The sequence below is a fragment of the Choloepus didactylus genome, chromosome 23, assembly GCF_015220235.1.
Source record: "Choloepus didactylus isolate mChoDid1 chromosome 23, mChoDid1.pri, whole genome shotgun sequence".
Classification (NCBI taxonomy): Eukaryota; Metazoa; Chordata; class Mammalia; order Pilosa; family Megalonychidae; genus Choloepus; species Choloepus didactylus.
The window spans coordinates 6,959,543-6,982,747 of NC_051329.1; the positions used below are offsets into that span (position 1 = coordinate 6,959,543).

Sequence of the window (23,205 nt, forward strand, 5' to 3'; positions counted from 1 at the left end):
GTGTCTACTTCTTCCTAGCTGGGTGACCTTGGGCAAGTAATGGAGCCTCCATCCAAAGCTCGTCTTGGTTTACCCACCCAGTGAAAGGTTGCTGGGTGGCAACGACCTCACAGGGTGTGGTGGAGGCAGAGGAGTGAGGGGCTGCTGGAGGCAGGGGCTGTGTGCCAGCTCCTCTCCCCCATCCGTGACTCATAAGCCCACAGACCCTCCGAGCTCAGGTCCGAGGGCCAGGTGTGGAGCTGGTGGCCGCCAAAGCTGGGCTCACGATTTCCCCCTCACTCCCAGACCCCCATCCTTGCTCCCTCCAGGAGATATGGCAGGGCCAGAGACCCCCGTGTTGCCCAGCCGCCCCCTCGCTTGCTGGGCGCCTGCAGTAGCCCCCTCCCTGGTCTCCTGGCTCCTGTCCGGCCCCCACGGGCCACCCAGCAGTGGCCGGAGCCTTTTAGGACACGAGTGGGTAAAATGACGTGAACTGGCTTAGAACCCTCCAGGGACTTCCCACCTGGAACAAAATCCAGACTCCTTCTCGCTGCCTCGGAGGCCTCTGTGTTCAGGCACCTGCTGACCTCTGACCTCCCCTTGTCCCGCTCCCCCCGCAATAACTAATTTTTGACCCCAGAGGCTTTTCTCATTTGTGTCCCTTCCAGCACAGGCCTCTGTACATACAGTTCCCTCCAGTGACATCAATTTTCCTTCTGCTCTGACTCTTCCAGCTTCAGTGCTCTGTCCTTGGGGAGCCCCCTGGCCCTGACAAGGCCCAGTTTCCCCGGGGGTGGGCTCTCGTGGCATTGCGGACCCTCCCTCTGGACCCTTGTAGTGGTGTCATTTTATTTTTGTTTTCGGGGTGATGTTGGATTTATGCCGGTTCCCCCCACCAAACTCCAGGCCCCATGTGGGTGGGGAGCGGGTCTCAACATACGTCTCCACTGAGTGCTTTTGGGAGCAGGGAGGGCTACTCCAGCGGCAGACCCTGGCGCAGGTACAGTTGGGTCAAAGAACAGTTCCAGCTGCTTAAAGCCAGTGAGCGCTATGAGCCAGGCATGGTGAGAAGTGCTTTCTGTTTATTAATTTAATTAGTCCTCATGATGACCCTGCTATTGTTCCCCGTTTTGTAGATGAGGAAACCGAGGCACAGAGAGGTTAAGTAACTTGCTGGAGGTCACACAGCTGGCAAGGGACAGAGTCAGGATTTGAACACAGGCTCCCTGGCCTTAGCGTCTGTGCTCATCATACCCGCTGCGCGGCGAGGAAGAAAGCAAACACGCAGACCTCCCACAAATACCCCGGAGTCTGCTCTCAAAGAGCAGAGCCAGTTTGTTTAAAGAAGAAGCTGCTCTTGTGATTTGGGCTCTTTACCCTGTCAGGAGGTGATTCGAATTCTGCCTCACCGGGACAGGAGAATGCTTGTGGCAAGCCCCCAGCTGCTCAGCTCAGGCAAGTGTTCCCCAGACTCAAAGCGAACGCCCACAGGACCCTGAGCCGCCAAGTGCGGCCCTCCTGGTGGCTGGGGTCTTCCGACTGTGGGGTCTGGGTCTGTGGAGTTTGTCACTGGGTGTGATTCCTCTGCGTAGTGAGTGCTGCACGTGTTTACGCTTGGGGGTGGGGAGGTGCCGATTGGAGCACCAGAGGGAGAGACTGAGGCACAGAGCGGAGGGGCAGGAGGCTCAGGGTGACCCCGACTCCCTGGTGGTGAAAGTAGGACACCAATGTGAGCCCCGGGGCGGGCCTGCCCCCGCCCTCCGTCCTGCTCCCTGGGCCCCTGTGGGCCCGGTTAACGTGCCTCACGCCCCAGAGTGGCCACCTGCCTTCGTTTCGGGAGCACCTTGGGCGGGGGCAGAAGGCAGCGTGTTTTCCTTGGAAGGAGGCTTCCCCTCCCAGGAGCCCCCAACCAACACCCTGTCTCCCCTTGTGGGCAGGACAAGTCATGTGCTCACCACACACCAGTTGCTGGAGAGGGTTGTGGGGCCCCAGCCGTGGACCTAGACCCCAGGGTGGGGGTCCTGGGTCTCCTGACCCCACTTCCTGGATGAGTGGAGGTGAATAGGTCACCCCTTTGCTCTGACTTCACTGGTCCTTCCCCCCAGGCTGATGTGGGCCAGGCACATCCAAGCTGTGTGACTTTAGGCAAGTCGCTTAACCTCTCTGAGCCTTGGTTTCCCTCCTGCATAATGGGGATGATGCCAGCACCCCCTTGAAGGGTTGCTGAGATGACAAAATGCAGTGACATTTGCAGGGCTCTTAGGACAGTGGATGGCACATACTATCCTGAATACATGTTAGTGCCGGGTGAGCACCCAGGGTGCTGTGGTCTGGGTCGGTGGGTGGGTGGGGGTGCTTGCTTTTTCTCTGTGGCCAAGGGGCCTCTCTGGGGGAGGGTCTAAGCAGAAGTCCTGGAGGCCCAGCCTGCAGGAGCCACAGCTGGCTTCATGGGGAGAGGGGCCCTCAGCTGAATTCGAGCCCCTGGTGCCCGCTGCAAACTCTCGGGAGCAGCGCCGGGTGCTCTGTGGTGTCTCCATGGCCATGGCAACCCGCCTGGCACGTGGCCCTGCTCGTTAGGCTAACGAGGTGCACCTGCTGTGCCGGGCGGGTCGGGCACTGCCCCAGGGCTCTCCTGGCCTCTGCCGGGCCCCCGGGCGGGCGTCTCTGAAGGGGTGCCCGCTGCCAGCGTGGGCCTTGGAGGGGGTGTCTGCGGCTGAGACTCGCTCTCTGGAGCCCAGCAGGAGCCAGGGGCCACCTTCAGGGCCTGGGGACTTGGGCCAGGTCCACAGGTCAGGGTTTTGGTGTGAATTATGTGTGGCGTGGCCCCTGGTGGCTTCTGCAGCCTGTGGAACCGGAGGGAGAAGGTCAGTAGGGGGAGACGTTGGCAGCCACCCCCTTCACCACCTCCACACTCCGCCACCGCCACCTTCCACCCTCCTGCATTTTTTTTTTTTTATTAAATTCAGTTTTATTGAAATACATTCACACACCATACAATCATCCATGGTATACAATCCAGTGACCACAGTATGATCACATAGTTATGCGTTCATCACCACAGTCTATCTCTGAACATTTTCCTTACATCAGAAAGAACCAGAACAAGAATAAAAAATAAAAGTGAAAAAAGAACACCCAAATCATCCCCCATCCCACCCCATTTGTCCTTTAGTTTTTATCCCCATTCCTCCATTTATCCATATACTAGATAAAGCGGGTGTGATCCACAAGGTCTTCACAATCACACTGTCACCCCCTGTAATCTACATTATTATATAATTGTCTTCAGGAGTCCAGACTGCTGGGTTGGAGTTTGGTAGTTTCGGGTATTTACTTCTAGCTATTCCAATACATTAAAGCCTAAGAGGTGTTATCTATATAGTGCATAAGAATGTCCACCAGAGTGACCTCTCGACTCCATTTGGAATCTCTCAGCCACTGAAACTATTTCGTCTCATTTTGCATCCCCCTTTTGGTCAAGAAGATGTTCTCAATCCCACGATGCCGGGTCCAGATTCATCCCCAGGAGTCATATCCTGCGTTGCCAGGGAGATTTACACCCCTGGGAGTCGGGTCCCACGTAGTGGGGAGGGCAGCGAGTTCACCTGTCGAGATGGCTCAGTTAGAGAGAGAGAGGGCCACATCTGAGCAACAAAGAGGTACTCAGGGTGAGATTCTTAGGCACCATTACATGCAGGTTTAGACTCTCCTTTGTGGTAAAGAGCTTCATAGGGGCAAGTCCCATGCTCGAGGGCTCAGCACATCAAACCGCCAGTCCCAATGTTTGTGACAACATCAACACCAGTCCAGGTGAGGATGTCCAACACATCCTCCTGCATTTTTTTAAAACCATTTTCACCTCTTGTGTCTGCTGGCTGCAGCCTGCAGTATCCTCTTCACCAGTCGCCCCGACCATTTGTGCCCCCAGAAGGCAACCACAGGGACCCCTTTAAAAGCCAAGTTAGTCGTGTCCGTCGTCTGCTAAGCATCCTTCCGTCTCCCACGGCATAAAGACACCCCTTGCCTTGGTGGGGCAGCCCCCGTTCCCTCTCCGGCCTCCGCACGCTGCTCCTCCTTGCTCGCTCTGTTCCAGCCACCCTGCCCGCCTTGCTGGTTCCTTCCACAGCACCCGGCACAGGCCTGCCCCGGGGACTTTGCACGTGCCGTTCCCGCCGCCTGAGCTCTGTCCTTGGTTTCCGTGTGGCTCTCCTGGTTTCTTTGCAGTCTTTGCTCAGCTGGCACCCTCTCCGCAGCTCTTTCTCGGAGCGCCTTATATAAGGTGGCACTCTCCTCTCCTGCCGCCTTTAGTTGTTTCCTGGCAGCTGTCGTCTTCTCGTCACCTGTGGTTGTGCCTGTTCATCCTGCTGGTGTCCGTCACCCCTCCCAGAGCAGGTGGTCCACGGGCAGGCGTGTTTGTCTCCGTTCCCTGCTGCGCATGAGGTTCTAGAACACTGCTGGGCACACAAGGTGCCCGGGACATGTGTCCTGGCTCTGGTCGTCCGTCCATCCTCCCTGCGTCTGATCCTCTGCCCTCGCTTGTGGCCTCCCCTGCTCCCTGGATGCCGAACCTTCAGTCCCTCCCTTCCCGTCCTCCCTGACATGGCCGTGACCGTCCCCTGCTGCACAGAGCTTGGCTCCCAGGTTCCAGGGGAGGCCGCAGCCGGGCCCGAAGTGGCCAGGATTTGGGAGATCGACGTCCTAGCGACCTCATCTCCCCGTGCTTCAGTTTCCCCGTGCATGAAGTGGGGCTGATCGGGGTACTTGTCTTGGGGGGTGGCTGTGAGGGTTGAGCGAGGCCGTACCCAAAGATGTTCTGTGCTGGGGGCCTGACATGAAGAGAACTCGGGTTGGACGAGCTCTTGCCGTTGGTATCATCTCCCGCTTGCTGCGTTGGTGTTCTCTCTGTCTTCATCTGGAGAAAGGTTGGGGCAGCAGGGCTGGGCGAGTCCACGTGCCTGCGGGGGACATGAAGCCTGTGTTCCCGTGGGCATGAACAGTAGCTCTGGCCAGATTCGGTCCCTAGCCGGCTCCCTGGGACAACCTTCTGGGAATGTCCTGGGGCCCTGAGATGGCAAGAGAGGACACCCAGTTAATTCAGAGAACCCAGGGTCAGGCACCCCTCTTTCCTCCTTGGACAGAGTCTTTCTGTTGCTCTGTGCCTCAGTTTCTGGATCTGTCAAACGGGGGTGGCCGCATTTGGGCCTGGTAGGGCAGTGGGGCAGATTGGGGGCTCGGTGAGGGCTGCCGTGAGGATGACTGGGTGTGGATGGGCTGTGCCTGTGCCGGTGACAGGTGTGTCCTGGAGGTCATTGCAGCTGCGCTGTGTCGGGGGGCGTGGCCAGGGCCAGGCTATTTACCTGGTGTCCCTGGGCTTTGCAAAGCATGCACGTCGGAGGGTTTAATCAGGAGAGCCCCTTCCGTCCGCGGGTGTCCCAGGTGTGGGCGGGTTCGGCCCCCTCCCCACCCTTGGCGTCTGGTGTCTGGGCCGGGCAGGGCGGGGTGGCCAGTGCTCGGAGGGTCCCTCCTGGCAGAGGTCACCCCGGTGAGCTCGTTGGGTGCTTGCTCTGCTCGGCCACGACTTGTCTGTGTTGGCTCATTTAAGCCACATGGTCAGCAGAGGTTATTCCCCCTCTCTCTGCCCCCATTTACAAACGAGGAAACTGAGGCACAGAGCTCATAAGCTCTGACCTTGGCTGGGTAGCTGCCATCGGCAGGGCCTGGCCCACTCTGCTGGACACTGGCCTTTCCCGGTGGCTCCCTCTCCCCAGCACTGTGGACCCTCAGGGGCTTGGGGACTGGTCCTAGCGCCGCTGTGACCAGCCTGGAGTGTCATGGCCCACGTCTCTTCCTCCACCTGCCCACCCCTCTGCCCTCCAAGGGGTCAGCCATGCGGCTCCGGGCTGCGGCGGTTCGGCTGTGCAGGAGGCTGACCTGTCTAGCTCGGCTTTTCCCGGCTCGGCTATAAATAGCAGCCCCTGCAGCGGGCAGGAAGCCGCATCCTCGTGCCACCTGGGCTCTGGCTGCTGCCTTGCTCGCCGCAGTGCCTTCCGGAACAGTGCTTCTCCCAGTGGGAACGCTGAGGCGGATGTGTGCGTGTGCACCCTGGGGGTTGACCTGCGGGTTTGCTGTGTGACCTTTGGGCTCTCCCTGCCCTCTCTGTGCCCTTGAAGACCAGTCTGGTTGCTGAGCCCCTGAGCTGCGCTGGCTGTGTGTCTGGCTGCCTCTGTGCCCCCAAGGATGTAAAGAGCACCTTTCGGGTGTTGGATGGGCAGTGAAGGAGACGAGGCGGGTGCCGGGGCTGTTTGACACTGGGTGGGGGGTGGATGGGGTGGTGGTTTTGCTTTGGAGGCGAGGAGAATTGAGTTGGAGGGAGAGGGGCAGTGGGGGAAGGCGTGGCCCTTCCCAGGGAGGTGGTTCCTGTCTGGACGTCGCTTGGGGGGTGTAGGGGGGAATATGACATGGCAGAGCTGCCTGGCTTGGCTAGGGGTGGGGAGAGCCCGGGCCTCAAGGCCCCCCCTGCCTGGGACTGCTGGGTTGCTGTGTGGTTTTCACATAACCTCTCTGGGCCTTGGTCTCCTCAGCTGTGAAATGAGGGTGATGCCGCCTCAGTGGTGCCTCGGTGGCCCTGGCAGTAGAGAGGCGCCCCAGGGCTCTGAAGCAAGGAGAGCATTTCATCATGCACTGTCATCTGTCGTGTGCGATGGTTATGCTGTGACTGTCACTGTGTTGTGAGGAGAGTGTGGAGAGGCCTGTTGGGCCGGCGCACACTGGCTGGGGCTCCTTGGCCCTGTGGGACCCCCGTGGGGGCCCTGGCTCCTGGTTGGGGTGCCTGGTAGCTGGGGAGTGGGGGGAGAGGCTGCCTGTGCCGGGGATGTCCCGCGTGGCTGCTGCCGGCTGCACTGTGTGGCCCGTCTCCCCCTCAGCCCCTTTGCCCCCTTCTCCTGGCAGACACCGGCTGTGTAGCGAGCACCAGCGCTGCTTGCTCCTCCTGACTTTTTCCTGAACGTGGGTGTCAGGCTAAGGCCGGTGTGAGCTGCGGAACCTTCTGGGGCTGGGCTCCCAACGGCCCTTGGAGACCTCAGAGGTTTGCTGTAGGTTTGGGGGTGCTGGCAGCACTGCTGGCCCAGAATGCGTGCACGTGGGGAAGTGTGGGTTTCGACAAGGGAGGTTCCCCGTATCCTTACGGATCTTGCTGGAGTGTGGGGTGTCTGCATTAGGGCACTTTGGAACCGGGAGAGCAAACACGTTACCAAACGGTGCCGACGGATGAGTTGTTCGTTGCCCACATGGAGAGGTTGGTCTCTAGTAATGGTCTGCAGGGCTCTGCCTGACTTGGGGTTTCATCAGAGGTGAGATAGCGTGCCCCTGGGGACGTGGCTGTGGGGCGGAGAGGCTGGGTCACGTGGCCTCCGGTGAGCCGCTCTTGGGGTTCAGCGTCTGCCCCCTGAGTCGCACCCTTGAGGCCTGGAACGTTTCAATTCTGGGGTAGGCCCAAGAATTGTCCCCAAAGGTGTCCCTGTCCTCACTCCCTGAGCCTGGGAATACATTAGGCTCCATGGCGGAGGGAGGGGAGGTTGTTAATCAGCTGACTTGAGATGGGGCGTTACACTGGATTATCCGGTGGGCCCCGTGTGATCTCAAGGGAATTAGAAGTGGAAGAGGCGGCAGGGGTCAGAGAGAGAGAAGGGGCTGGGAGCCAGGGAATGGGGGATGGGGGGGCTCTAGAATCCGGAAAAGGCAAAGAAACCCTCCAGGGGTGCAGTGCCCTGCCCGCGCCTGGGTTTTAGCACAGCCACACCCGGATCGCACTCGCGGCCTCTGGAACAGCCAGAGAATGAACGCGTGTTGTTTTAGGCATCCCGGGGGCGGTGATGTGTTGTAGCAGCGGTGGGGAACCAGCAGGGACCCCGCATCCTCCCGTGAATGGGCAGCCGGAGCCGAGCCAGGGGTGACGTGGTGGCCCTCTCTGTACTCGGTGACCTCTCAGTTCCCTCACCTTGACCCCGGGCTGAGTGTGAGGGTCCCGGAGTGAGGTGAGAGGGTCCTGAGAACTTCAAAGGGCTGTGCGGGTGTAAAAATAACATGCAAACCAAACATCTGGAAGGAGAGCCGTGCTCATTTGGAAGGTTTGGATGGGGGGAAAGGGGGCGTGAGGTAGGGACGTTTGTGTCTTTCCTTTTCTCTGGTCTCCTTTTTATCCCTGCACACAGGTGGGGTACCTGGCCCTGGCAGGTGTACGGAGACCGTGCGTCCCCACCTGCCTCCCACCCGAGACGAGCCGCGGTGGATGGGCCGGGCAGTTCCCTGGCTCCGTCCCTGATCGCAAGGCACAGGTGTCGCAGCTTCTCAGAACCAATGGGCACTGCGATGTGCCGCTTCCTTCATGGGTTTATTGAAAAGAGGAAGAAAATGGCCCACCTCCTGCCCTGCAGGCTCTGGGCCTGCGTCCCGAAGCCCAAAGCTGCAATTAGATGAGATGAAAGCCGGCGGGGAGAGGTTCTCCCACCCAGGAGGCTCCCGGGCCGGGCCCTGCCTCTGCTTGCTGGGCTGTGGGAGTTCTGGTGCGGGGCCGGGGCTGGGGGGCACGCGGCCACCATCGGTCCAAGAGGCCGCGCTGGGCGGGAGCTGTGGGGCGGCTGCTGCTTGCAGAGGAATCATTACAGTTGACGTCCAGGTCACCCGAGCCCCTCTCCGCAGGCCACCCCTTCTCAGTTCACCCACCGTGTGCTTTTCTGCTCCCCACTTTCGTACTTCCGCGGCCTTTGCTTGCCCCTGCAGGGCCTGCGAGCTTGAGCAGTTGATGCAGAGCCGTCTTTGTGTGTGCAGCACCACGTGGAGCCACGTGCATCTACCAGTTTTTGTGGGTCAACAGTGGTTGAATATTGACAGCTTTTTAAAGAATCTGACCTCGTAATTTCCTCCCCGCATTTAGGAAGGCAGCAGCCCGGAGTGGTCAGCAACGGGGATTTGAGCAGTGTCCCTTCACGCCACTGCCTCCTGCCAGCTGGGTGTCATTGGTCATGTTTTTGTGTCTCTCCGTGCCTCAGTTTCCCTGTATGTAAAATGAGGAACCAGTGCCTACAAGTAGGGTGGTCGCAAGGATTAAAAGTTAACACACACGAGGTAGTGGAACAGCGCCGTGAGCAGTAACTTTTTTATTTTTATTATGCTTTTGCAGTCTGGGTGTTTTGCCAGGGGACTCAGTGACGTGATCGGTATATTCCCCTGGCGATGGCCACTTCGGTTGTTTCCGGTGTTTGCTGCAGGAAGAGTCTCGGGTGCTGTCCTTTCTCCCCGCCGGACACCCAGTGGCGGCTCTTCCAGACGATTCCAGTGGTTGCTCCGTTGGGGTGCCACACCCTGTCGACTTTCCAGTGGGGTGTCAGGTCCCCCGTGCCATGGCCTCCTGGTGGGAACTGCCCCGAGCCCAGGCTGAGCATGTGGTTTGACAACTTTCTTTACGAAAAAAGGCTTTTTTGGTTTTCAGAAGCAGAACAAACGTATTCTCTGTAAATTGGAAAATTAAGGGGGAAAAAAGCCAGCGAGTAAAAATTCAACCACATTTCTATTCCGCAAAGAGAGACCCTCAGGCTGGCAGCTTGTTGGTGAGTGTGGGTTTTGATTTAAAGGAACAAATCTGACCTTGGCCCCTGTGTTGGTCACGTTCTCCAGAGAAACAGAACTGACAGGAGATAGATATATAATTATGTTTATAAATATTGAGAGATTTATTATAGGACTTGGCTCACACAACCGTGGGGATTGGCAAGTCCAAATTTCGTAGGGCAGCCTGCACGTTGGGAGCTCTGCTGAAGGTTTTGATGAATTTCTTGGGAGAAGCTGGCTGGCTGAAGTAGAGACAGAAATTCTTTCTGACTGCTGAAATATCAGTTCTCCCTTGAAGGCCTTCAGATGATTAGATAAGACTCGTTTCCTTGCTGAAGGTCATCTCCCTTGTTGGTTGTAGATGCAATCAGCCACAGGTGCAGTCAACTGCTGATGTAAATCCATCTACAAGAAATACCCACCCAGTAACAATCAGGCCAGCGCTGGCTTGACCAAACAATTGGACATCATAACCTGGCCAAGTTGACACATGAGCTTTATCATCACAACTATGGCGGCTTGGAGCTCTGTTCCCCAGAATAGCATGTTCTTCATCTTAATTCATCCCTGTGGGTGTGAACCCATTGTAAATAGGACCTTCTGATGAGGTTTTTTTTTAGCTCAATTGTCCCCAGCTGACTCGGGGTGGGGACACTTCTGGGGCAGCCAGAAGTGGGAAGTCAGGGGAACCTGGGAGAGAAAGGAGAAGATCCGCCATGTGCACTGCCATGTGATGGAAAAGCCAAGGAACCCCAAAGATTGCTGCCAGCCAGAGGATCCCAACCCAGGCAGGAAGCTGCCCTCCAGCCTCTGAAACCACGAGCCAGTCACTTTCCCTTGTTCAGCCAGTCTGTTGAATGGTGTTTGTTTTAGCAGCCAGACATGGGAAACAGAACCCCAGGAAGGGATGTGGGGAGAAGGGGGGCCATGAAACCTACAGATTCCGGAGGCCCCTCCATACGCAGGAGACCGGAGCCCTCGAGGGGTCCCCGAGTCCATCGGAGCTGGGGCGAAGGCCCTGTAGTGGCCGTGTGACTGAGGACGCGGGAGCTCCCCTCTCTGATTTCTGTGACCTCGTCTCCTTGCAGGGCGCTTGTGCAGCCCTGCACACAGTCGGTGCTCAATTAAGGCTTGAACAGCTGCAGCAGAGCAGGGTTGCCCGTCCTCGACACTGTGGCATTTGGGGCCGGTGATTCTCGGTTGTGGGGCTGTGCTGCACAGCACCCCTGGTGTCCACCTGCTCCATTCCAGGAGCACCCCTTCCCCAAGGCACGACCCAAAACGTCTCCGGACATTGCCCAATGTCCTTGGAGGCCATGGTCACTGCCCCCCACCCCCTTTAGAACCCCTGTGTTACAGGACAGAATCGCACAGGGATGTCTGGAGGGGAGAGAGGCCCTACGAAGGGGTTTCCTTGGAGCCTCTGTCCAGCGTGCAGATCGGGTGGTTTGGGCTGTTTCCATTAAGTACCTGCTGTGTGCTGGAAGGGGACAAGGTGGGCAGGGTGCCCTCCAGGTATGATGGGATGTTCTGCCCACTTACCTCTGCTTGGCATGGGGAGATGGTGGCGACCTAAGGCCCCACCTGTGCCTCAGTTTACCGCTTGTGCCAGTGGTTGTCCTCAGGGCCGCAGGGCCTGTTTCCTCCTCTGGAGAGAGGGGTTTGTAAAGCACCTCCCTCCTGGGCGGCCCTGTGGGTTAAGGAGTCACTTTGCCAGGTGCGGCACACGGTGGGGGCTTTGTGGGGGTGAGTCGTGACGAAGGGGCTTGGGCAGTTGGTGTACTCACATCTGTGGTCGGCATCTCTGTAGCCGGCTGGGCTGGGGCATGGGCAGCATGCCCGCAGTGCCCTCTCCGTGCCTGCCGTGCTCAGCTGCCCTCCTGCCCAGGCCCTCGAGAAGCTGGCTCCTGGGTTCCCTGAGGGGATTAAGTGGGTTCATTTGATCCTGAACGTGAACTTGAGCAGGCGGCTTATCTCGTCTTGGGAGATCAAAGCTGGGCATGTGATGAGCCACCGGGCCCAAGCAGGGAGGGCTGGATTTTATTCTCCAACCCATCCCCCACCCAGCCGGGGCCCTACACTGGGGGCCTCCGTCTCTCCGGCTTCCAGCCCCTCCGGCTGCCTGGGGCTGGAGGGGAAGAGTGAGGGCTGTGAGCTTCCCGTGTGTATCCCATAGTGGCAGGCACATGCCACATTCACTCACCCGACCCTCACACCCATTTCCTGGGCGAGCTCAGCTGCTTGCTTTCCCCGGGTCGCAGGGGAGGCAGCTGAGGCTCAGAGAGGGTGGCTAACCTGCCCTGTGTCACACAGCATCCTGACAGCCCCCAACAATATTGACAGCATATCCTGGGAAACCCCCCCTTTACTCTGTGGAGCTCACGTTCCTCGTTAATAATCAGTGCAGTGCCCCAACTGTCACTTAAAGGGAAATGGAAGGAAGACGCTGCTGCACCCACTCAGGATGAGTAAGATTAGACTTGGGGGGCGTGAGAGCAAAGCACTTCTGTCCTGGAACTACAAGACAGCCACGGAAAGAGAAGCTGGTTTGCAAGTCAGGACTGTCAGGTGCTTTAACATCCAGGTCTCCCGAAAATTGGGACTTTGCATGGCATGAGGATGTACCACATGTCTGAGATGCTCTGGGGGCAGGACCCCACCCCTGCCATGGGGTCCAGTCGTGATCCCAAAAGGAAGCAGTAACGATAACAGTAAGAATAATAACCTGCGGGGTGGGGCCACTGCCCTCCAGTCTCTCTCTGTCCTCGTAGCACTATTAACAACAAAACCAACAAGAATGAGGGACAGACTCCTTCTTGTCACCTCCTGGTCTTTCCCCCTGCCTTCCCCATTGTCTCTGGGTTGGACGCTGCAGGCTAGTCTGGGGAACCCATTCACATCCCTGCCCACTGTTCTCTCTGCTGCAGCCAGAGGGATCTAGGAAAATGAGACGTGGCAGCCTCTGGCTCCAAATGTGTCATCCTGGTCCCCCAGTGTGGAGAATAAAGCCGGGCTCCCTCTGGCGAGACCCCATCCCGCAGGCGAGTGGCACAACCTCAGCTGCGGGCCTTCCCGCCTCGGGGCCTTTGCACTCGCTGTTCCCCCCGCAGAGAATGCTTTTCCCTGTGCGATCAGCAGGCTGTCTCCTTTGAGACGTCCTTCCTGACTCCTCGATCTGAGCAGCTCCCATCACTGTCACAGCACCCCATTTGTTGTCTGTAACTGTGTCCATGGGATCACTGTTGATTCGTTCGCTTGTCTGCTGCCTGCCTTTCCCCTCCGGAAGGTCAGTGGAAGCAGGATCTCTGTCTGTTGTGCTCGCTGGTCCCCAGTGCCTGGAACGGGTCGGCACTGGTAGGGTGTCGGGCGGTTTGTGTTGGGGTTTGTGTTCCGGTGGCGCATCCTCGCTGCCCGGGGCAGGGACGGGGATCAGAGGCAGGTATTTGGCAATGTCTGGAGACGTTTCTGTTGTCACAACCGAGAGGACGGCTACTGTCATCCAGTGAGTGGAGGCCAGAGATGCCGCTACACCTCCTCCAGGGCACAGGACAGCCCCCCACAACAGTTACCCTCCCCAAATGTCAACAGTGCCGAGTCACGGGGACGCAGGCCCCAGGGACTCGGCTTCCTGGGGAGGGAGGGCTGTGCTCACCTGGGTCCCCTTTACTGGCCTGTGTCCCTGCGGCCCAAGAGGTGCCTGCAGGGTGGGTCTCTGCATCCTGGTGCTGTTTGTCCTGGCTGTCACCAGGCTGGGCAGCCCCACACCTGCTGGGCTCTCAGTATCTGGCTGCTGTGACTTCTCACCTTTTCCTGGGCGAGTGAGGATCTGGGGTTCCGAGAGCTGCAAGTGTCGGAAGTGGGAAAGCCCTGAGAGCATCTCCCAGAGTGCCCAGAGAGGGCGAGGGATTTGCCTGAGTCACACAGCACGGCAGGCTGGGCCTCGGGAGGCCCCAGGTGGTGCTGTGGGGACTTCGAGCAGATGGAGGAGACCAGTGGGGAGGGAGATTGGCAATCACCTGACCCAGCTCTGCCTCTCAGGTCCCCTCCTGCCTGCCAGATACCATGTCCACATAGTCATGATTAATTTTTTATTTTTACAAGTTTTAAAAATTATATCTCTTATGTATGTTTATTTTATATGCTTTGCTTTGCATTTCTGTATTATTTCTAATGCACATATTTTTCTTGTAAGAAAATAAACAATTGGTCTAGCCATAGAATGGGACGTTAGCTCTGAAAAGAGATGACGCTCTGATGCATGGCACAACTTGGATGAGCTTTGAAAACATTAAGCTAAGTGAAAGAAGCCAGAAACAAAAGGACAAATATCATATGATCGCATTTATATGAAATATCCTGAAAAGGCAAATGTAGAGACAGAAAGCAGATGATTGTTGCTTGTCAGGAGCTGGGGGAGGGGGAGAATGGGGAGTGACTGTGAATGGGTAGGGGGTTTCTTTTTGGGGTGATGAACATGTTTTGGAACTAGATGGGGGAGTGGCTGCAAAAAATTGCACCGCATTGTTCACTTTAAAATGGTTAATTTTGTGTTATGTGGATTTCACCTCAAAAAAAAAAAACACTTTGGGAACTAAAAAAGAATTATTGAGCTGTTACTGTATGCAGTGTGCTTGGCATGCATTTGCTCCTTGAGTCTCTTGAGATGGGCCTTTTTTTCCTTTTTGCAGGTGAGGAAGTAGGCTCAGGGATGTTAAGCAACGTCTCCAGGGTCACACAGCTAGAAAGTGGTGGAGGCGGGCCTCAGGCCCGGCCCGGTGGTCACAGGGGCCCCCGCAGGTGGAGCTGAGCCGGCTCCGTCTCCTCTGGATGGCGTTCTGTTCCCCTGCAGGGCTGGGAGGGGCTCCCCACACCCTTCTGCCCTCCCTTGCACCACCTTCAGCCACAGGGCCCCCTGCAGGGAATCAGCTTTGCTCACTCGCCCGCCGTGGGGCCTGTTTTCAGTTTCCCCCAAGTCTCTCGCTCTGACTCAGGGCCCTCCACCTCTGGGGACCCGGTGACCTCAGCTCCCCAGCACCTGTGGGGCTGCCTTGCTCATTTCGGGTGCCAGCTGGACACGGCTCTGCTGCTGCCCTTCGCTGGCGTCCTTGGGCCTTGGTGTTTCCATCTGTGTGGTGGGGCAGCCAGGAGGATCTCGGAACAAAGAATGGGTGCCCTGAACCCGCCCTCACCCACCTGGTTCGCCTCCCAAGGCTCCTTGTCTGCTGGGGCACTCAGCTTCTTTGTGTCTGGTGAAGGGAGGGCCTCAGGCCCCGCCTGTCCCACCAGGGCCTGCTGGAGAGGTGGCCACGTGCCCGGCCAGGAGGGGACTGGTGGCTGCTCCCGTCTGCTCAGGCCTTCGGAGGCTCTGGCCCTGCAGGAGCCTGAGTGGCAGGCCAACCCCTACCTGGACTCAGCTCAGCGTCCGATGCCAATGTCAGGCGGCCTGGGGCCGTTGGCGGATGTCCGAGTAGGGTTGGGGGGCTGGGCTTGGGGGCCGGGGGAGTGGGCCAGTGCACCCCAATGGCGAGCTGGAGCGAGCGCTTGCTGAGTGCGTAGTTCTCCCAGCGGTTCCACAGACTAGCCCCGGCATCACCCCTCGTTCTAGAGTTACGGAAACAGATTGAGAGAAGCAGGGTGCCTGCCTCAGGCCCTAAAATGTGGGGGAGCTGGGGTTTGAGGCTGAGCCTGGCTGGTTTAGCCATTGCTGTCATCATCTCCCTTTATTGCTGAGGAAGCAGCCTCAGAGAAGTGAAGCAGCACGCGCGGGGTCACCCGCCAGAACGTGGTGCCTCCGGGATTCGAACCCAGGTCTCGGGCCAGGTCCTGGCCGGCGGGGACTCTGGGTGGCTCTCTCCCTTGCTGGGCTGGAGGACGGTGCCAGCCCTCCGGGGTTCACAGGGCACTGCTGCCGGGGCTGCCCTGTGTTCCCGGGACTCTGCTCTGAGGTGAGAGTGCAGAGATGGGTGGGTGCCAGTGCTTGGGTCAGGGGGCTGGTGTTGGGGGATGGGTGTGGGGGGATTGCATCCAGAGGGGGGCCTGCAAGGGTGGGGAGGAGAGAAGGGAGGGGAGTGGTGGGCGGAGCATGCGAATGTCCTAGCCCCCCACCTGTACCCCCAGGAGCCACCCTTCCACCCTGGGGCTCCCTACTTTGGGCTCCCCCTGCCCTGGGTCGCAGGCACTTGCCAGAAGGTCCCCTGGGTCCCGGGTGACAAATCTCTTTCCCCGTCTGTTGACCCAGACAATTAATTGCTTCTGGCGATCAATGGTGTCCCAGCTCTGGGGTGGCCCCGGCCCCACCCTGCAGCCGTAATGGCCCAGACCCCACCGCTGGGCCTGGCGCCTGGGCCTGGCGGTTTCCTTTCTGGCTGCAGGTGTGGGAGCCCCTGACCTTCAGGGCCCAGCGCCAGGTGGCGTCCTTTGGGGGGACCCAGCAGCTGACAGTTCTGGGGTGCTTGCTCTGTGCGTCTGCGGGGAGATGAATTAACCTTTGCATGGAAACTGCACATCAGGTGCTGCTACATTCCCGTTTCCCAGAAGGGTCCACGGGGGTCCTGGAGGGCCTTCTGGGAGTCTCCGGTTCCATTCCATTCCCACCCCGTGGAGGTGCCCCGGGGCAGGGGGTGTTGTGTCGTCTGGGGATCAGATGAGGCCTGGGAGCCAGTCGCGGCTCAGCTCAGCCTTCTGGACTGGTGTTCCTGTAAAATGGAGAGGGTCGGGGTGACCCTGCAAGTCGCTGCGATCGCCCCCAGGAGAGCTGGGCTCCAGGCCCCTGTGGCTTGTTGGTGCTGCTGGGGGCGACTGCGTGCTGGCCAGACAGACGGATGGACAGATGGCTTCTCCAGGCCACCTGCCCTGGGCCTCTGTGGGCCTCGGAGCCAGAGCCCCCCTTCCCTCCCTGCTGGGTCTCCCCACCTCCCCTTGCTGGAGCCGCCTCTCCCTCCCCCTCCAGATCCCTGCTCTTCTGGCCTCTAATTGCTGGGTCTGCAGCTGGCCCCGGACCCCGCGGTGAGGACAGGGGCTGCAGGTTTCTGAGATGCACGTTCTGTGCCAAGTTGGGGGTGCCGGGAGTAGAGGACAGGGCGGCCGAGGGCAGAGGGCCCTTTGCAAGTGGAGGCCCAGGTCACATGCTCGGACTCCCCCCCGCCCCTCCCTTGCTGGTCGGGCTGCCTCAGGCAGGTTGCTCGACTTCGTTGGGCCTCAGTTTCCCCATCCACGAAATGGGCCTGAGTGCCCACTTCACAGGGCTGCAAAGATGGCCCAGGGCCTGGCCCGTGTGAGCGTGCAGGGGGCTCCCCCTGTTGATGGGGGTCATCACGGTTGTTTTTTCTGGTTGGGCCACTTCCCTGTCATTGTTCCCCAAATCCAGTGCAAGTCCCTCTTCTCGGGAGCCAGACAGATGAGCCTGGGGGCTTGGGGGCCACAGGCAGGAGTCGGGGTTGCTCTTCAGCACTCTCCTGGCCATGGCCCCCCTGGGTGGGTTCTGTGTCCCCTGACCCCTTGGGTGGGCTGTATGTTCCTGGCCATGTGCTGTGTCCCCCACCTTGGACATGCTGTGTCCCCGTCTTGGATGGGTTTTGTGCCCCCTGGATGGGTTGAGTAACCCCCTTGGGTTGGGATGTGATTACCCCCCTTGGAGCGGCCATGTGCTCCCCCCTTAGGGGCCATTGTCCCCACCCTGTCCATGCACTCATGTCCTGTCCACCCCGCTGGCTTTGCTTGGGAGGGGTGGAGGGAGAGAGCCTCTGTCCGGCCACCCCCTCCCAGCGATGTCTCACTGCCTTCCCGGTCTGGTGGGGACCTGGTGACTTTGTGAGCTCCTGAGCCTGCCCCCCTCCCCCTTGCGCTGCCTGGTGTGAAGATGGGCCGGGCGGCCGTGTCCCCGTCCCCAGAACCTCGGTCTGGGCCTGCCCCAGCTCCTGGGCACCTGAGCCGTGCTGCCTGAAGCCCCCAAATGCCAGCCTGCAGGGACAGTTTCCAGGGGTCCTGCTGCCCTCTGGGGTGGGACAGTACTGAATCTGGGGGTCCCTGGGGCCCAGCTCGGGGGCTTCTGCAGAGCATGCCCTGTGGCTGGCTCCCCTTGGCCTGGCACCGCTCCCGCTGCTGGCCATGTGGAGGTCAGTGGGGTAGGGGTCACCTGCTTCCTCATGGTGGCAGGCGTTGCACCTCCCCCAGGGCTGCAGGTGAAGGGGCGCCCCTGTCGGTGGGCCAAGGGGCTGGTCTCTGCCTCCTGCTGGCTGGTATCTGCCTCCTGCGGGCTGGAGGTGATTCCTAGGGTGTCCCGAGTTGTCTTCTCCACTCCTGCTCCCCGCATTGGCAGAGAAGCCAGGAAGCATCTCACCCCCAGGGGCACAGCCGAGGCTCTGGGGCCCAGCTGGCTTGTCCCTGAGCGGTGAGGACAGGGGCAGCAGCAGCAGAGGCTGTTGGGAGGGTCGGCTGGGATGGCGGTGCTGAGCCAGCCGAGGGAGATGCTGTCGCTTACGGTAACCATCTCTGTGTCCAGTGCACGGTGGGGACACGACTCGCAGCCAACCTGCCTGGTCCCGTCCACTCACCAGCTGTGTGTCCCTGGGTCAAGTGACGACCGCTCTGTGCCTGCGTCTTCATCCGGAAAAGGCAGACAGTAAAGTCCTACCTCAGTGAATAGAGAAAGGCTCGGCACTGGTCTTGCACTGCGTGATTAAACACTCGGAGCATTAGTTATGACCACTGTTATGCCGTCAGTGTTGTTTATGGCTGCAGCCAGGTAGCATGGTGCCGAGTTCGAGGGAGTGAGGGCTGCCTGGAGGAGGAGGGACGCTGGGCTTGTAAGCTTGCATGGGATTCAGATCAGTGTGGGAGGTGCGTGGGGGGCTTGCCTGGGAGGGTCTGGGCCTCACCTCTTGGGTGTGGGGTCTCATTGTGCACCTACTGTGTGCCAGACCCCGCTTGGATCTGTTGTGAGCTGGCTGGGCCCACTGTGTGCAGGCCTCTGTCAGCCCTGCTGGGTGCTGACCCCACAGCGTTGGGGCCCCTGTGTTCCCAGCTGGCCTCCTCTGTGCCCAGCCTCAGCGACTCTGACCCTGGCCCTGGGTCATCTGTTCCCACCGTGCACCTGGCTTTGAGGCAGACCTTGTGGTGCCCGTGATGGATGAGGCAGCCCTTTCCTGGGGGCTCAGGGTCTACTGGGGGTGGCTGGGCTGAGTTTTTGGGGTTGGTGGCAATGAGGGCTGGGACTGCCTGCACCATCAGGAAAGGCCTCTTCATGGGGGGATTGGGGGGTGGTGAGGAGAGTGGAGCTGGGCTTTGAGGGATGTGTAGGAGCTCTCTGGGGAGCCCCCTGCAGTCGAGTGTACCAGGTGGAGGGCAGGCCATGACCATGGGCCTGCCTGTTCTGCAACTCGGTCTGCTCGGCTGTGACACGAGCCTATTGTGGGGACTTGGCTGGCCCCCTGGGGTCTCCAGAAAAGGTTCAAGCCCACCTCCGTGCTTCCAGCTGAGAACTCTGGGACAGGTGACCCCTCTGTGCCTTGGTTTCCCTGTTTCGTGGGGCGTCACTCTGAGGGTCCCGAGTGGGTGACCCATGGCAGGTCCATGTGTGACCGTTTGCTCCGTGCCAGGCCCTGGTCTAAGGGCTTCACCTGGATTAACTCACTGAGTCGTCACAGCACCCCAGGAGGCGGGTGCTGCTGTCACCCCAGGTGATAGGTAGGGAAATGGAGGCACAGGGAGATGGAGGAATCTGGACCGGAACCTGGCCCAGGTGCCTAGTGTGGAGGTGGCAGGGCCAGGATTGGATCCCAGGCAGCCACCTGTCCCGTGGCCCGCTCTGTGGTGCTCCATTCCTCCCTCCACATCTGGGAAATGTGTCTCCCTGGGGCCCCGTAGGCTACAGCCGGTGTGGCCGCTGGTGGGGGACGCTGCGCGTGGCTTGTGCAATTGGGCGGTTTTCGCAACCGGCCCCGGGAATGTGCAGAGGCAGCGACCAGGCAGTGGCCGGGACCTTGGGGACCAGCAGGTCAGGGCCTTGCCCCTGGGCGGCCGTGGACAGGGTCTGGTGGGAAAGGCCCTGAGGTGTTGGAGTCTGGCCACCAGGCGCTGGCTGCCATTGTCACCAAGGCCCCTGGGTTCTGATCTCAGGGACTCTCCTGTGCAGGAAGAGGGCTGAGGCTGGGCCAGGGGAGGGGCCTTCCTCATCCTCCTGCTGGCTGAGACCCACTGCCTCCAGGGAGCCCTCGGGGATTGCCTTGGAGGTTTCCTCCTGGGCCCTCCTCACCCAGGACCTACTCTGTAGTTTGTTAAAACCCAGGCACCTCCCCAGGATCCCTCTCCCTCTAGCTCTCCACCCTCCACCCCTGCTGGCTGGCTCTACTTTCTCCAGTGCCCGCAGCTGTCCCCCCTCCAGGCCTTTGAACTTGCTGTACCTCCCACCTGGAATGCTCTTCCTCCTGTCGCTGCATGGCTGGCTGCGTCTTGGCATTGGCCCCTTGTTCCAGGGTCCCCTCTGCGGGGAGACCCTCCCTGACCCCCCTGGATGAAGATAAGCCCCTGTCCAGGCATGTGTGTCACATCCTCTCTGGTCTAGGTGTGGTGCTGCAGTCACACTCTGAAATTGTCTTGCTCGTCTCTTGTGGTGGCTGGATGCGTGCGTGTGCCTTTCGGAGTCTCGCTGACCGAGTGGGTGACGATGTGGCAGTTGGAGCAGGGCAGCTGCCTGGGCTTTGATCCTGGCGCTGCCTTCTTGCAGCTGCGTGTCCTTGGGCTGGTGGCTTCCCGTCCCTGGGCGTGGCGCGTGGACAGGTCCAGCTGGCTGCCGTGCCTGGGTGCTCGGGCGGGCTTCCTGGAGGCGGAAAGGGTGGTGCCGCGCTGATTCTGGGAGTGCGGATTGGGTTTGGTGGCAGAGAGGAGGGGAGGGTGCCTGTGGCCCGAGCTGGGAGCAGAAGCTGGGTGCTGGGCCCGATGGGGCTTGTTTGGGGGCTGGTGTGGGGTCGGTGCCAGGTGTGGGGGTGGTCCTGGCTCTTGGGCCCGGGGCTGCTTTGGGGAGCCTGTGATGCACTTGGGCGGAGGTGCCTGGGGTCTCGGTGGGCTCCAGGGAAGGACACATGGTCAGCATGGGCAAGACGTCCCCTCCCTGCACATCTGCTTCTCTGGGAACGAGTCCGGGCAGCCCCCGGGAGAAGAGGCGGGCGGTGCGGGGACAAGCATTTCCTCTGGGGCTGGACTCAGCTGTTGGTGGACGGCGCCAGCACAGCGAGGCGGAGAGAGCGGGGGCCCTGATTTTCCCTGCCGAGCCCTTCCGGAATAATCTGGGGCAAGTGTTTGTGCGTGCGCAACGAGTGTGTGTGTGTGTGTGTGTGAGAACAAGTGTGAGTGTTTACTCACGAGTGAACCATGAGTGTGCTTGTATGTACCAGTGAGTGTGTGTGAATGAGTGTGACAGGTGAAACCGGGTGTGAGCGAGCGAGAGTGTGCATGAGTGTGAATACTGTGTGAAGGGTATGAGCATGGTGTGAGGCAGTGAGTGAGCGAGTCAGCAAGAATGCATGAATGACAAGTGTGAGCGAGTGAGGAAGCAAGCTCAGGTGAGTGTGAGCGAGAGAGTGGGTGAGTGAGCAAGCTCAGGCGAGTGTGACGCAGCTTGTGTGAGTGAGTGGGGGTGCTGGGCGAGGCTGCCGGGCTGGGGGTCCCAGAGCTGAGGGGCCAGGGGAGAGCTCTCGGGCCCCAGGAACCTCCGTTGGGGCGGCTCTGCCTGGGGAGGTGTGTGCCCCCACCCAGCCTGGGCCGCTCCGCAACGCATGGTCCGCAGGGGCCAGAGGGGCCACGTCCCTCCTGCTGCCAGCCCTGTCCAGCCCGAGGAGGGTCCCTGTCAGGCCTTCCAGTGCCTGGCCCTCCCTTCCTGGAGAGCCTGGGCCTGGGTCCCGACCTGCTCAGCCACTTTTAGCTGTGTGACTTTGGGTGAGTCACTGTCCCTCTCTGAGCCTCGGCCTCCTGGTCTGGAGAACAGGCACAATCCCTGGTCAGGGTGTTGTGAGGATGGAATGAGGCCACAGTGAGAAGCTGTTGGAGCCTAGAAAGGACTCAGGAAGTGCTTGTTGTTACTCTCCTGGCCCCCAACGGGTCCTGGCCAGAAAGCTGAGCATCGCCTCCGTGGCTCTTTTTTCCGTCATTTGTGTGATGGCTCTACTTGTGAAAAAGTCTCAGTCTGGCCGCCGTCCCCCCTCTGCTGCCCCCACGCTGGGCCCACCACCCCGTCACAGAAGCTCCCCCCTCACCTTGGTCCTCTGTTCTCCATGTGGCACCCGGAGGGCTCTTTCCAAAATTCAGCTGGGGCTAGTCTCTCCTCTTGTGCCTCAGGGTCTCCCCACCGGAGCAAGCCCAGCCTCCCGGCTGTCTGTGGGGCTGTCTGGGAGCAGCCCCTGCCCCTGGCTCACCGCTGCCTTCCTTCCCATTTTCCCACCTTGCCGAAGCGGCCCCCTACCTGGATCCCTCTTCCTCTGGTTGCCGATTGCCTGCTCCCGACTCTGGCCAGCCCCAGCCAGCCCCAGCCAGCCCCACCGTAGCTGCTACCGGGTTCCCTATGTCCAGTTGAGGCAGCCTCCGGGGCCACCCCCTCTTCTGACCTTTGTGCCTCTCAGTCATTGCCAGGAAGCTCCCTGGGCCGGACAGGTGACCTTGGGGCCTCCTGGGGCAGCCTTGACCCCCCCACTGCCCAGAACACCACGTGTCTGTTGGTGGGGTTCACGAAGGGCTGCCCAGAGTTGGGAGGAGCTGGGAGGAAGACATTGGGGCCTCCACGGTGGAGGCTGGGAGCCCCCCGGCCACAGGGAGGGCCCATGGGGCCTGGGGCCGGCTGCGGGGGCTGGTCCAGGAGCCCTGGGGAGCCGGGAGGGGGAGGCTGTGGGGTCCTGCTGTCCTCCCGCCCCACTCCCAGCTTCCCCGCAGGGGCCCGTCTCTGAATCTGCCGCAGATGGCAGGACAGAGTGCCAAGCCTGGGGGCCTCTTAGGGGAAAAACAAGAGCTTGAGAAAGGGCAGGGAAGAAGCGGTGGGTTTGTTCTCCCATGAGCCACTGGCAGCTGCCCCTTCGCAGGCTCTGTGAGGTCCGAGAAGGCCTGCCAGGGAGGGGACTCGGAGCAGCCACGGCCTCCGGAGCGCAGCTGCCAGCCAGGGCACTTGCCGTGCTCACCCTGGCAGACATGCCCACAGCGTCCCCAGGAGGGCAGTGGTTTCCCGTCGTCTCCCATTTGAGAGGTGAAGGCACTGAGGCTCAGAAAGGTGAAGTAATTCATCCCAGGTTGCACAGGTAGGCAGAGGTGGAGTTCCCAGCCTTGTGCAAGCGGGCAGCCTCAGCCCCAGCAGCCCGTGATCCCGGCGGTCTGGAATGGGGTGGACGGGGACCCCTCCAGGGTCTGATTGAGGCTGAGATGCTGGCGAGTGGGCGGGCCTGAGAGACAACCTTGGAATGGGCCCATTTTCCGGATGTGAAAACTGAACCCGCGAGAGCTGGGCGGGGGTGGGGGGGCTGCTTGCCCACGGACTCGGCGGTCAGTGGGTGAGCTGGGACCGTGGCTCGATCTTCGGGCTCGGTGTCCACTGCTCTGCTCCGTGTATTACTTTTTTCACTCGTTCTTTTCCATGGAAAAGTT

The 23,205-nt window shown here is 60.1% G+C and overlaps 2 protein-coding genes across 7 annotated transcripts in view; one reads left to right on the forward strand and one right to left on the reverse strand.

Annotated features, from left to right (window-relative positions):
• The window catches only part of NCOR2 (nuclear receptor corepressor 2), a 220,378-nt gene that overhangs the window by 8,038 nt on the left and 189,135 nt on the right, over positions 1-23,205 (forward strand).
• Positions 13,963-22,157, reverse strand: LOC119519132 (filaggrin-2-like). 6 transcript variants are annotated; one of them, XR_005213959.1, is made up of 5 exons: positions 21,834-22,157; positions 19,993-20,401; positions 17,720-18,183; positions 16,071-16,280; positions 13,963-15,186 (listed from the first exon to the last, which is right to left on the reverse strand). XR_005213959.1 is itself a non-coding variant. In XM_037816582.1 (3 exons), exon 3 carries the CDS (start codon positions 17,916-17,918, stop codon positions 16,932-16,934), a length of 987 nt encoding a protein of 328 aa, XP_037672510.1. In that variant the 5' UTR covers positions 17,919-18,183; positions 19,993-20,401; positions 21,834-22,157; the 3' UTR covers positions 16,610-16,931. The 6 variants fall into 6 exon arrangements, 4 of the variants coding, with proteins under 4 accessions (XP_037672510.1, XP_037672511.1, XP_037672512.1 ...); XR_005213958.1 differs by having other exon boundaries at positions 13,963-16,280; XM_037816582.1 differs by lacking the exons at positions 13,963-15,186; positions 16,071-16,280 and having other exon boundaries at positions 16,610-18,183.

Coding starts and splice junctions, on each gene's coding strand:
- LOC119519132 (XM_037816582.1), bottom strand. CDS start 17,918: ATGCTTCCTGGCTTCTCTGCCAATGCGGGGAGCAGGAGTGGAGAAGAC.